The 15,009-nt window shown below is 42.8% G+C and overlaps 1 protein-coding gene across 1 annotated transcript; it reads right to left on the bottom strand.

Moving 5' to 3' along the window:
• Positions 1-12,741: 12,741 nt before the first annotated feature.
• Positions 12,742-15,009, bottom strand: LOC130401795 (uncharacterized). Its single transcript, XM_056605765.1, has 2 exons — positions 13,873-15,009; positions 12,742-13,453 (listed from the first exon to the last, which is right to left on the bottom strand). Exons 1-2 carry the CDS (start codon positions 14,639-14,641, stop codon positions 13,386-13,388), a joined length of 837 nt encoding a protein of 278 aa, XP_056461740.1. The 5' UTR covers positions 14,642-15,009; the 3' UTR covers positions 12,742-13,385.

Here is a 15,009-nt window from a genome sequence, read left to right on the forward strand (position 1 = left end):
TGAGTCCATTTAAAACTTATTTTCAATGTCTAGTGATACTATTAGACCTCCCCGTATAGCTAGTATATTATTCTTGCAGAAATATCCGCGACAGCCAATGATATTCGACGCGAAGCCGCCAAACCGGAAACACGCCAATATCTCAGCATCCCTTTGACATATCATAACCAAACTTGTACATAGACCCATAATATCATTTGGGGACAATTAATGAATTTGGTGACCATTGACCTCTAGGGGGCGCTATAATTAATGAAGACGTGTTTTAACTCCTTTCTCTTCACATGAGTACATTTCAAACTTATTTTCAATGTCTGATGATACTGTCAGACCTACCCATATAGCTTACAAATTATTTCTCATTGCAACCTCAGAACTTGGCCACCATGTTGAAAGTTGTCAAAATCAGTTGTAAATTTCCACAGGCCACAAATCATGTCCAATCTTCATGAACTTGGCATATATGATCTTCAGACCAAGCTGAACTAATGTATCAAACAGCTTTCTCAAATTCAAAACTGTTTGGCCGTGACAGCCAATCAAACTTGAGGGCGCTCATTAATGGGTTGACACTGCACTCGTGTGGCGACAAGCGGTACTTAATGTATAATGCAACAATGACTATATTTACCATTCCGCCCACCTACAATATAAACTGCAATTCCCACTGGATCAGATGCTTCACGAACCACCTCCAGAAGGGATGCTTGTTTACATGGTGTCTCTTTTAGGGATATTGTTCCGAATACCCCTATGTATTTGTGACATTTGTTCTGTCAGGCAGACTGCATTGCGCCCTTACCTCTAGGTGGGGTCCTTTTTCCCATTTACTCATCCCACCGGCTGTCGGTATTGCCGATTTCCGAGGCGGTCGTCATGTAGCCCCCTGGCCAAATGCGTCCATCCGGCAGAATTAGCCTACCGAGTCCGATTATGCTTGACACCCACATTGCTGCTCGCAGCTATATTTTATTATTATTATTATGCTGCCATTGGAGTCAATGGTAGCCCATAGAACCGCTTGGCGAAAAGTTGTGAAATTTGGCACACTGGTTCAGGACAGCCCCATTAGCCCATTAACCAAATCTCAGGTCGCTAGCCCAACAGCTCTAGCGCCACCAACAGGTCAAAGTTGGACATGCATTCATGTTCATAACTTTCGACTTATTCGACCAATATTCACAAACCAGGTATCATTGGATTCCTTGAACCAAGCCCAGTTCAACAAACCCTATGACGTCATTGCGCCATGACGTATAAATCCGCCATCTTGGTTTATGTCAAAAACCTTCAAAATGCTACTTCTATCACAAATCTTTTCCAATCATCTCGAATCTTGACACACATGATCTTCCGGCCATGCTTGATAAAAAACATCGAATAGATTTGTCAAATTCAAAACCGTTTGTCCGCTAAAGCCAATCAAATTTAACCGCCAAGTTGCCAAACCGGAAGTAAGCCCATATCTCAGAAGCCCTTTGACCTATCATAACCAACCTTGGTAGAGAGACCCATAACATAATCATGGGGACAATCAATGAATTTGGTGACCATTGACCGCTAGGGGGCGCTATAATTAATGAAGACGTGTTTTAACTCCTCTCTCTTCACATGAGTACATTTCAAACTTATTTTCAATGTCTGATGATACTGTCAGACCTACTCATATTGCTTATAAATTATTTCTCATTGCAACATCAGAACTTGGCCGCCATGTTGAAAGTTGTCAAAATCAGTTGTAAATTCCTACAGGCCACAAATTATGTCCAATCTTCATGAAACTCTGGCATATATGATTCTTCAGACCAAGCTGAACTAATGTGTATAAACAGCTTTCTCAAATTCAAAACCGTTTGGCCGTGACAGGCCAATCAAACTTGACGGCGCTCATTAATGGGTAGACACTGCACTCGTGTGGCGATAATGCGGTACTTAATGTATAATGCAACAATGACTATATTTACCATTCCGCCCACTTAAGATATAAACTGCAATTACCCACTGGATTAGATGCTTCACGAACCACCTCCAGAACGGATGCTTGTTTAAAGAGTGTCTCTTTTAGAGATATTGTTCCGAATACCCCTATGTATTTGTGACATTTGTTCTGTCAGGCAGGCTGTATTGCGCCCATACCTCTAGGTGGGGTCATTTTCCCACATAATGCTCATCCCACCGGCTGTCGGTATTGCCGATTTCCGAGGCGGTCGTCATGTAGCCCCCAGGCCAATTGCGTCCATCCGGCAGAATTAGCCTACCGAGTCCGATTATGCTTGACACCCACATTGCTGCTCGCAGCTATATTTGGGTGTCAAGCAACTATGTTGCGAGACAACCTATTGTTTTTGTACGAATTCCTATTATTATTATTATTATTATCCTTCAATGGGAGTCAATGGCAGCCCATAGAACCGCTTGGCGAAAAGTTGTGAAATTTGGCACACTGGTTCAAGACAGCCCCATTAGCCCATTAACCCAATCTCAGGTCGCTAGCCCAAAAGCTCTAGCGCCACCAACAGGTCAAAGTTGGACATGCATTCATGTTCATAACTTTTGACCCATTCGACCAATATTCACAAACCAGGTATCAATGGATTCCTTGAAACAAGCCCAGTTCAACACACCCTATGACCTCATTGCGCCATGACGTATATTTCCGCCATCTTGGTTTATGTCAAAAACCATCAAAATGCTACTTCTATCACAAATCTTGTCCAATCATCTCGGAACTTGGCGCACATGATCTTCTGGCCATCTTTGATAAAAAACATTGAATAGATTTGTCATATTCAAAACCGTTTGCCCGCTAAAGCCAGTCAAATTTGGCGGCGAAGCCGCCAAACAGGAAGTGAGCCAATTTCTCAGCATCCCTTTGACATATCATAACCAGGCTTGGTATATAGACCAATGGCCTCATAAAGGTGACACTGATTGAATTTGGTGACCTTTGACCTCTAGGGGGCGCTGTTATTAATGTCGATGTGTTTTGACTCCTTTCACTTCACATGAGTATATTTAAAACTTATTTTCAATGTCTGGTGATACTATTAGACCTATCAGTATAGCTAGTGTATTATTTCTTGCAGAAATATCCGCGACAGCCAATGATATTCGACCGCGAAGCCGCCAAACCGGAAACACGCCAATATATCAGCAGCCATTTGACATATCATAACCAAACTTGATACATAGACCCATGGCCTCATTAAGGTGACACTCAATGAATTTGGTGACCATTGACCTATAGGGGGCGCTGTTATTAATGACGATGTGTTTTAACTCCTCTCTCTTCACATGAGTACATTTCAAACTTATTTTTAACGTCTGAGGATACTGCCAGACCTCCTTATATAGCTTATGAATCATTTCTCATTGCAACATCAGAACTTGGCCGCCATGTTGAAAGTTGTCAAAATCAGTTGAAAATTTCCTAAGGCCACAAATTATGTCCAATCTTCATGGAACTTGGCATATATGTTCTTCAGACCAAGCTGAACAAAGGTATCAAACAGCTTTCTCAAATTCAAAACCGTTTGGCCGTGACAGCCAATCAAACTTGACGGCGCTCATTAATGGGTAGACACTGCACTCGTGTGGCGACATGCGGTACTTAATGCATAATGCAACAATGACTCTATTAACCATTCCGCCCGCTTACGATATAAACTGCAATACCCACTGGATTAGATGCTTCACGAACCACCTCCAGAACGGATACTTGTTTACATTGTGTCTCTTTTAGAGATATTGTTCCGAATACCCCTATGTATTTGTGACATTTGTTCTGTCAGGCAGGCTGTATTGCGCCCATACCTCTAGGTGGGGTCATTTTCCCACATAATGCTCATCCCACCGGCTGTCGGTATTGCCGATTTCCGAGACGGTCGTCATGTAGCCCCCTGGCCAATTGCGTCCATCAGGCAGAATTAGCCTACCGAGTCCGATTATGCTTGACACCCACATTGCTGCTCGCAGCTATATTTGGGTGTCAAGCAACTATGTTGCGAGACAACCTATTGTTATTGTACGAATTCTTATTATTATTATTATTATTATGCTGCCATTGGAGTCAATGGCAGCCCATAGAACCGCTTGGCGAAAAGTTGTGAAATTTGGCACACTTGTTCAGGACTGCCCCATTAGCCCATTAAGCCAATCTAAGGTCGCTAGCCCAACAGCTCTAGCGCCACCAACAGGTCAAAGTTGGGCATGCATTCATGTTCATAACTTTTGACCTATTCGACCAATTTTCACAAACCAGGTATCATTGGATTCCTTGAACCAAGCCCAGTTCAACAAACCCTATGACGTCATTGCGCCATGACGTAAATGTCCGCCATCTTGGTTTATGTCAAAAACCTTCAAAATGCTACTCCTATCACAGATCTTGTCCAATCATCTTGTAACTTGGCACACATGATCTTCTGGCCATCCTTGATGAAAAACATCGAATAGATTTGTCAAATTCAAAACCGTTTGCCCGCTAAAGCCAATCAAATTTGGCGGCGAAGCCGCCAAACAGGAAGTGAGCCGATTTCTCAGCATCCCTTTGACATATCATAACCAGACTTGGTATATAGACCCATGGCCTCATAAAGGTGACACTGATTTAATTTGGTGACCTTTGACCTGTAGGGGGCGCTGTTATTAATGTCCATGTGTTTTGACCTCTTTCTCTTCACATGAGTACATTTACAGCTTATTTTCAATGTCTGGTGATACTATCAGACCTCCCCGTATAGCTAGTATATTATAACTTGCACAAATATCCGCGACAGCCAATGATATTCAACCGCGAAGCCGCCAAACTGGAAAAACGCCAATATCTCAGTATCCCTTGGACAAATCATAACCGAACTTGATACATAGACCCATAACATCATTATGGGGACACTCAATGAATTTGGTGACCATTGACCTCTAGGGGGCGCTATAATTAATGAAGACGTGTTTTAACTCCTCTCTCTTCACATGAGTACATTTCAAACTTATTATCAATGTTTAATGATACTGTCAGACCTCCCCATATATCTTGTAAATTATTTTGTTGATATTGTTCCGAATACCCCTATGTATTTGTGACATTTGTTCTGTCAGGCAGACTGCATTGCCCCCTTACCTCTAGGTGGGGTCCTTTTCCCATTTACTCATCCCACCGGCTGTCGGTATTGCCGATTTCCGAGGCGGTCGTCATGTAGCCCCCTGGCCGATTGCGTCCATCCGGCAGAATAAGCCTACCGAGTCCGATTATGCTTGACACCCACATTGCTGCTCGCAGCTATATTTATTATTATGATGCTGCCATTGGAGTCAATGGTAGCCCATAGAACCGCTTGGCGAAAAGTTGTGAAATTTGGCACACTGGTTCAGGACAGCCCCATTAGCCCATTAAGCCAATCTCAGGTCGCTAGCCCAACAGCTCTAGCGCCACCAACAGGTCAAAGTTGGGCATGCATTCATGTTCATAACTTTCGACCTATTCGACCAATATTCACAAACCAGGTATCATTGGATTCCTTGAACCAAGCCCAGTTCAACACACCCTATGACGTCATTGTGCCATGACGTATATTTCCGCCATCTTGGTTTATGTCAAAAACCTTCAAAATGCTACTTCTATCACAAATCTTGTCCAATCATCTCGAATCTTGACACACATGATCTTCTGGCCATGCTTGATAAAAAACATCGAATAGATTTGTCAAATTCAAAACCGTTTGTCCGCTAAAGCCAATCAAATTTAACCGCCAAGTTGCCAAACCGGAAGTAAGCCCATATCTCAGAAGCCCTTTGACCTATCATAACCAACCTTGGTAGAGAGACCCATGACCGCATCACGGTGACACTGAATGAATTTGGTGACCCTTGACCTCTAGGTGGCGCTGTTATTAATGTCGATGTGTTTTGACTCCTCTCTCTTCACATGAGTACATTTAAAACTTATTTTCAATGTCTGGTGATACTATCAGACCTCCCCATATAGCTCATATATTACGTCTTGCAGAAATATCCGCGACAGCCAATGATATTCGAGCGCGAAGCCGGAAAACCGGAAACACGCCAATATCTCTGCAGCCCTTTGACATATCATAACCAAACTTGATACATTGACCCATAACATAATCATGGGGACACTCAAAGAATTTGGTGACCATTGACCGCTAGGGGGCGCTATAATTAATGAAGACGTGTTTTAACTCCTCTCTCTTCACATGAGTACATTTCAAACTTATTTTCAATGTCTGATGATACTGTCAGACCTACTCATATAGCTTATAAATTATTTCTCATTGCAACATCAGAACTTGGCCGCCATGTTGAAAGTTGTCAAAATCAGTTGTAAATTCCCACAGGCCACAAATTATGTCCAATCTTCATGAAACTCTGCTATATATGATCTTCAGACCAAGCTGAACTAATGTGTTAAACAGCTTTCTCAAATTCAAAACCGTTTGGCCGTGACAGGCAATCAAACTTGACGGCGCTCATTAATGGGTAGACACTGCACTCGTGTGGCGATAAGCGGTACTTAATGTATAATGCAACCAGGGCTCTACGCTAACTTTTTTTTTCAGGAGCACTCGTGCCCCTAAGTTAAAAAATGTAGGAGCACAGAAAAAAAAACGGGCACAATAGGTTTTTGTTCAGAACATTTACTAGGGTGCAGAAATTGCACACACCAACCGCACCAACAGCACCAACTTACTAAAACTAAATTAATACAAACAGACAAGATTACATTTAGGCTACACAAAACAGCACCAATTTACTAAAAAGATAAATAGAAAAGATCACATTTAGGCTACACAAAAATCATGTCGGACTCTGAATCACTTGGCCATGACTTGTAGTTGGGTCGACGTGACCTTTTTCCAGCTGACGGCTTTAGTGGGATCTAATAATTCAAGTGAGGGGCCCTCTGTAGTGATCCTGATAAGATCCTCTGTGGTGGAGACATGCAAGCAGCTCCTCAAAGAGCTTTTGAGGCGTTTCTGCGCAGAGAAGCCCCGCTCACACTGTGCAGAAGAAATTGGGAGGACCAACAGTATGTCCACAAGGTGTAGGATGTTCTGTAAGAGTAATTTAAAAGGGACTCATAGTAACTGATCAAAAGAAATAACTACATACCAGAAATACCTCATTACAATTAAAGTACAACCTTCCATTTAAGTGCTGAAGTGTATGTTACCTTGTAGTCAGTTCTGTATGGCTCTTTGGTTGAAACTGTATGCCATAAGCTGCTGTAGGACTTGTCCTTAAACGTGTAGCTGACAAGGGTCTTCAAACTCTGCCATTCCCCTGGCAAAGCATCCATCTGGCATCCAGAGCTAGAGAGAGAAAAACATAGGCTTGTCACTCATCTGTTTCATAATCTGGTAACCCATCAAATCCATGATATTAGACAGCAACGTGCCTTGTAAGGACATGACGGAAATGCTCCATTAGGGCCTCCAACTGATCGTTGCCATAATCAACCAGTTCATTGGTATTCTCAGGCCAGGTGTCGTGATGAAAGATTTTCATGCAATTCACTGCAGAGTAGTCTTCAGAGTCCTCATTAATGAGACTGCCTAATCTGGTGTTAATGGCTTCCACAGTGGTGGTGATGACAGAGGTGATGTTTCTCTGTAGCCTCTGCTGCATTCCTGTGACATCTCCCGAGAGTGGTACACCCTTTAAGAAAAAATTATGGAAAAAGAACAGAACATACCTAGTTATAGCATCCAGTAGCTTGTGCACACAACATGTACATTCAACCTACAGAATATTTCACACAGACATGTATAAGACATGTGAGTTGATTACAAAAGAGTAGTAATGGATTAATTCTGATTAAGCTGTTGTACTACACTCACTATCCTGTATCCCTAACAAACCTGAAATGAGATCTCTTCCTGCCCTTGTAGACATTCCATGAACTGACATAGCATGCCCCCTCTTTGCGGTGTTTCCTGCATAGCCTGCAACACCATCACTGTCTTTCTCAGCGCTGAGATGGCTTGAGGAAGAATGAGGTCATTCTTCTGCAGAACGCAACTGAGCGAGGCCAGTTCATCAAACACGTCAGCCAGGAAATGGCTAAATGCGCAGAAGTTACTCTCGTGCATTCCCTTCCTAATCTGAACAGGGGCAGTCAGAAAAAATACCTTGTTTAGATTTTAAGTGATATATCTCAAAATAAATCAGGTCACTTTCATAAGCAATGTGTACTATGGTTTTGTAAAACGTACCTTCTTTGCACGCCCTTGAATTTCAGCACTGGCTGCTGAGGAGGCAAGGTGGTCCATGTGGCGCAAAACAGCCGTATACTGACCACTGTCAGTTGACAGACTCCCTTCTTTTGCTGCACGAAGGAACACACTCAGTGCCCGGTGTACATGGGGAATCCACCTCGTCCCTTTCACGCTCGAAGGAGAGCAGACCCTCACACCTAGCTCTTCTCCAATCAGGTTCAGCTCACGCCTGGATTTAGGGCTCTGGTGGTACGTCTTCCACACAAGATGGAGAAGGTCATAGACTTTGGCCACCATTGTCTCATTGCGCTGCAGGTTGAGAATGGCCCACTCCAACCTAGACATTGACAACAAACACAGACAAATCTTATAGCAGTAGCCTATTACTAATGGACAAATGCATACAATCAACCATGACATTCTGTAATATAGTTGTGGCACAATGTATGTACATTCACCTGTGAGGCATGCAATGAATGGGAATTACATGCTGTCCGGCTGCCTGTTTGAGTAGAGCACTCACTCCCCTATGCACACCCATGTTGACTTTAGCACCATCTGCACCAAATGCGACACACTTGGCCTTTGTGATGGAAAATCTACATGTTACGTTCAGGTTCTTCTAAAATGTAAATCTTAAGGTGCGGCCACACCAAACGCGTTACCCGCGTACCTCGCGTATAAAATCGTCAATTTTTCCATAGGGAACCATTGGTTTACGCGCGTATAAGACGCGTACACGCGTTACATGCGCTAAAGCAACATTTTACCCGCGTTAGCCGTGTATGAGGCGCACGCGCGTACGCGAGGAGTTCAAAAAATTGAACTTTTTACGCTCATACGCATGACGATTAGCCGCGTTGCCCAATCAGCGTTGAGCTTGACCCGACGTCACTGGCAGAGAGTAGTGAGCTTGGACAGAAGCATACGGCCGACATCTTTCTTTATTCTGTGTGGAAATAGTAACATAGTTACGCCATTAAATGCTTTTATGGAAACATTTCTAGCGAGAAATGTGCATTTTACTTTCATAATGTTCGCTCTGTGAATGTGAAGGATGTTTGGTTTGATAGTTATGACGAAGAGGGAACGCTCCGTTCACTTGCATGGACAGAGTCTCTGGTTACTAAGCAACCTCAACGTCTTGGCGGACTATATATCTGCTGATCAACACTACGAATGCTGGAAACACACCAGACACACCATGTGAAGTTATTTAACCTGATTATTGTTATTTATATCAGAGATTATTTAATCTAACCCGATCTAAACTCTATCACCCAAACACGGCGGCGTTTGGGTTTCCTACCTCGGACTCCAGCGCAGCCACGGCCGACAACTTTCTTTATTCTGGGTGGAAATAGTAACATAGTTACGCCATTAAATGCGTTTATGGAAACATTTTTAGCGAGAAATGTGCATTTTACTTTCGTAATGTTCGCTCGGTGAATGTGAAGGATGTTTGGTTTGATAGTTATGACGAAGAGGGAACGCTCCGTTCACTTGCATGGACATGGACTCATCTAGGCGCGTAGGAGCGTAGACGCGTTAGGAGCGTATGCCCATTTTTGACACAAAATGGTCAAGCAACATTTTAGCTGCGTTACGCGCGTAAAAATTACGCGAGATACGCGTCTGGTGTGTTCGTACCATTAGTGTTTCGTGTGATGTAATCTGGTTTCACATTCCATTCTTGGAATCATGCTATTCTGCAGGGTCTTCTGAAATGTAATTCTTAGTGTTTCATGTGATGTAATCTGGTTTCACATTCCGTTTCCGTGTTGTATGTAGTTTGGTTTGGGCCTGTTTTACTTGACCCCCTGGGGAGCGTAGAGAAGCAAAGGGTGATAAGGAACAGCCTCAACCACCTTCTTAACCTCTGAAGAAACTTCAATCAATAGATTAACATCTGGTTAACAAAGGCTTTTGGTTTATTGGAGGCCAACTGCCCTCAAGGATCCAATCTAAGTGTATAAAAGCTCCTGACTTTAGCTTCTCAGTGGACTTCTCCCCAGCGTACCTTGAGTATGAAGTAACACGCAAAGAAAAAGCTCCCATCTGAGGCCTCAGATTATTGTAATGTTTGCCTGTTATGTTGTTTGTTGATGCATGTTGTGATGTATCTTGTATGTATCCAATGTATCATATAGACAGTTGGATGTATCCAAATGATTGTTGTCTGGTTCTCACCAGCCTTACGCGACCTGATCAGCTAAATGTAATATTATATATGGTTATTATATATATTTATTATATATGGTTATAGTAAACAACGGGCTATTGTAGACAGTGGATACTCGATTTTTACAATCTATCACAACCAATTTAATGGTCAACCATATCACACAGCCATGACATGACCCCGACTGACCCAGACTAACCCTGACTGACACCCGACTGACAACGTGACGGGGACAACAGAAGTGTGTTGCATAATATTGAAAATGCAGATTTTTTATATTATGATATTTTGTTTTATGGTCAAATGGCAAGAAGGTGAATTAATGAACGTATGAGAGAGATTGGAAGAAGTATGTGTTATGGAAGGAGAAGAGATAGATGAGAACGTAAGGCAAGACAAGATAAGGAAAGGGGTGGGGAGAGAGATAACCCATCTGCATCGAGTTTTGTTCAAATAGATCCGGACCTGGACAACGCTCCTCCTCCTCCTGCTTTCAGCCCGACCAGTGGCCCAATACAGTGCAAATACCCCACGTCACGACTCCTCTTCATCAGACTTTATGAAGTTACAGACCATGGGAGGCCCACCTGAAGAGCTACGGAACGGTCTGCTGGACGACACAAGGAGACAGTCCAGCAGGACCAACAGCACCAGAGTGGTGGCCTCCATGGTGCCTGTGTAGCCACAAGGAAGTGGCCTGAACAAAGAGACAAAGGAGGGTCTCAGAGACGGGAGAGACGTGGGGACAGGCACTTCAAAGGACAGCCCATGATGCGGATGAGAGGCAGGAAGCAGAGAGAGAGGGGGTGGCGTGTCCAGGCGGAGGGAGAGAAGAGCAGTGTACGGAAAGTATCGCACTAGACACAGCATTCACGTATTTTACAAGAGACGAGATCTAATGTGTAACTAGGACTGTCTATATGAGTGTGTGATAGTTTCTAAGAAGTTTATCTGAAAGGTTTGAAAGTTATTAGGAAAAGTAGTTTGAAGGATCAAAGACAAGTAGAAAAGTTGAAGGTTAAAGAAATGTTTTTTTCAGAATTAAAGTAGAAGGTTTTTGGTGCGCTCGCAACAGAAAGCCATGCTTACAGGCCTGGGCTTTCCCTTATTATGGTAAATTGACACATGGGAAAGTCCATGCGTCAAGAGGGGGGATGGGGAGCCCACAACAACAACCTTGGGTATACCAAAGCAAACCAAAGGAAATAATTACTCAGGAAAAAAAAAATGAAACAAACCCCATGTAGGTCCCTCAGAGACATCATGAAGGACAATGGGAAAGAGAAGAAGAATAACGTTTAAATTTTGGGTTATACTGTGTGTTATTAATACTGACTGGATTGACAATTAATGTTTAGAGTAGTAAACATTAAGTGCTTGCCAATTACTCATGTGTTTATATCACGGAAGCAGCATTAAGGACAAATCAAATAAGAATATTTTTTGTTTAGAAATATTTTTAAAAGGTAGCCTTGTTTCTTTGTTTTATTTATTTTTATTTTTTTATTTTTATGACTTTTGAATATATGGAAACAGATGACTTGATTGTAATGTTTATGTGGATAATTATCAAAAGGGGGGATTCCCAAAGAAATTATCCAGTGACAATGGTTCACATTTGGTGAACCAAGTCATCCAACAGAATTGATCCACGCAACCATTGTGCGTACCACCCTCGGAGTGGTGGGACAGTAGAGAGGGAGAGTGGTCCCGTAGAGAACAACGTCTATGGGACAACAAGCCAAGGCAACTGCAGATACAGCCCAAGGAAGGGCAACTCAACGATACATGGATTACTATCGAAGACGTGCCTGGAATTCACCAAGGTGGTTGGAATCATTCCAAGTCCTGTGGATCACAGCAAGGTAGCTAAGAGTGCTACCCAGACCCACGCCAGCCACTGCAAGCGGGCACCATCACCAACAACAAAGGTCACTTCCGACCCAACCCCCCTGGCCGTCACCCCACACTGAAACCAGGGTGAAGTGCAAGTAACTCACCCTTACACACACAATCACGTCAGAACCAGGCCCAAAAGACTGTCTCTGGCCTGGGGAGAGATGAGGTCCAGAATCGACATCATTCAGAATGGATGCCAGCCCTGGACCACTATCTGATGGGATTGATAGTGTGATGGAAGTTTAATTGTATTTTTCCAGGTGATTTTATGCTACCTTCTGTAAAAGCGAACGGTGGTATAAATATCTGTACTTGGAGGCCATGGTTGGACATAGTAGATTATGAACATATGCATGTTTTGATTAAGTGATCATTTTTAATCTTAAGGGTTGCATGATTTTGTGATTATAAATAATCAAAGGGGGATTGTGATGGAAAATCTACATGTTACGTTCAGGTTCTTCTAAAATGTAAATCTTAGTGTTTCGTGTGATGTAATCTGGTTTCACATTCCATTCTTGGAATCTTGCTATTCTGCAGGGTCTTCTAAAATGTAATTCTTAGTGTTTCATGTGATGTAATCTGGTTTCACATTCTGTTTCCGTGTTGTATGTAGTTTGGTTTGGGCCTGTTTTACTTGACCCCCTGGGGAGCGTAGAGAAGCAAAGGGTGATAAGGAACAGCCTCAACCACCTTCTTAACCTCTGAAGAAACTTCGATCAATAGATTAACATCTGGTTAACAAAGGCTTTTGGTTTATTGGAGGCCAACTGCCCTCAAGGATCCGATCTAAGTGTATAAAAGCTCCTGACTTTAGCTTCTCAGTGGACTTCTCCCCAGCGTACCTTGAGTATGAAGTAACACGCAAAGAGAAGCTCCCATCTGAGGCCTCCGATTATTGTAATGTTTGCCTGTTATGTTGTTTGTTGATGCATGTTGTGATGTATCTTTGTTCGTACTTTTATTACAAATATATATGACCACTAATTGTCAACAGTATTGTGTGCTTTTTGCATCTAAATATCTCATCTGCTTAGACGCAATATCTGATACAGAAACAGAAATTGCCACTACACCTTCCAGTCGCATTTACCACGTCCAAGAGCTTCAAATGCTGCATTGGTTCCAACCAGGACACCTTAAGTAAAAAAATTAATAAATTAAATTCCTTAAAGTAGCCTTTTTTTTAACAAGCAATTGTCCACATATTCATATTCTGTGTAAGTAATTTTGCATTAATTTCATTGATAATGTTAGCCTATAGGCCTAACTATTGTTGTAGACATGACATTCACATTTCAGTCCCCTTGTTTTATATTATTATTATTACCCCTTTACCATTGGACTTTATATAATACACCACCAATAAATACCTAAACTTAATATAAATATACACATTTACATTATAAACACACACACACACGCACGCACACACCACCACCAATCATCATCGCATTTCAGAATAACTAGGAGAGCTAGGCCTATACGATTGGTGAAGAAGATAAATTGTGGGGCTGTGTGATTAATATAAAAACATAGAATTTCTTTGCCACTCACCTTGCGCATGAGCGTGTAAGAGAGCCTGTTGGCCGACGAGGCGGGTCACCGGTCTGCCATCCTCCACGAAGCGCACATACACAATCTCACACTCCGTGTTTGATATGTCCGTATCGCCATCTATCAGGACTGCGAGGTAACGGGCCGCTTGTAGCTGGGCAGCGAGAGTGTCTTTGATGCCTTCTGCTGTTTGACCGACCATCTCAGCACATCTCACATCATTGTCATATGTGGGATTGATGTTGAATCCATTTTTATGGTGAAGGGCAATCCTCGGTCCAAATTTAGTGAAGGCTATCTCTTCCTTTGCGATCACATACCCTATGGTAAATTTAACCTTCAGCTGCCGGAGCGCGTCCTGATTAGAGATAGCCACTTGTCTGCCAACGGCGGCTTCCACCGTGCCAGGGTTATTGGACTGGGTGTGATTTATATATAAATCGCGACATCGAGAATGCCGAACGGACTCGCTCTGTTTTACCACAGCATCGCGTTTTAGATTAGGGTTCCCGGTTCTAAACAGAGAAGAGCCTGCCATTGCCGATGGGGCTTCCTTACAAAATGTACAGAACATTTTCATGTTCTCGGCATCATAAAGTAGCCCCCCGAAATCCTTCAACCAGTCGGGGTTGAATTTGTAGACTTTATCGACTACAGTAACTTTCTCCACTCTAACCTTCTTCCTGGCGATTTCTTCCTCTTCCTCTCTTCCTCTGTTTGTTTGTGTTTTCCCATCATTCTTTTTGAAAAACGCAGTTATGCTTTGCATATTTGTTTTAGCTTAGTAGTTAGCGGTGTTGAGATGTGCAATATCACATACAGCGAGAGGCGCTCGAGCAGCAATATCACATACAGCGGGAGGCGCGCCGCGCTCGAGCTATCACATACAGCGAGAGGCGCTCGAGCAGCAATCTAAGCAAAAATAGATCTCCGTTGAGCGGACTGTTGCCAAGCAACATATAAACAAAACACCATGCACGAAGAATGCGGAGTGAATTACAGTTTGGTGAAAAGTCAGAGTGACGTTGTACGCTCATATCAGCGCTCCTGCAGAGCACGAAATAAAAAAAATAAAAGTGCCGGAGAAGTCACTCGCACGCGTGCTCCTGTTTTGTTTTTCTCGTTCGCACGCTGAAA

Source organism: Gadus chalcogrammus, chromosome 13 (assembly GCF_026213295.1).
Source record: "Gadus chalcogrammus isolate NIFS_2021 chromosome 13, NIFS_Gcha_1.0, whole genome shotgun sequence".
Taxonomy (NCBI): domain Eukaryota; kingdom Metazoa; phylum Chordata; class Actinopteri; order Gadiformes; family Gadidae; genus Gadus; species Gadus chalcogrammus.

What these genes read in the sequence shown, in the direction of transcription:
- LOC130401795 (XM_056605765.1), bottom strand. Translation starts at nt 14,641, where the DNA reads ATGCAAAGCATAACTGCGTTTTTCAAAAAGAATGATGGGAAAACACAA. An exon ending in CTTACACGCTCATGCGCAAG is followed by an intron (nt 13,454 to 13,872) that starts GTGAGTGGCAAA and finishes TTTTTACTTAAG; the next exon opens with GTGTCCTGGTTGGAACCAAT.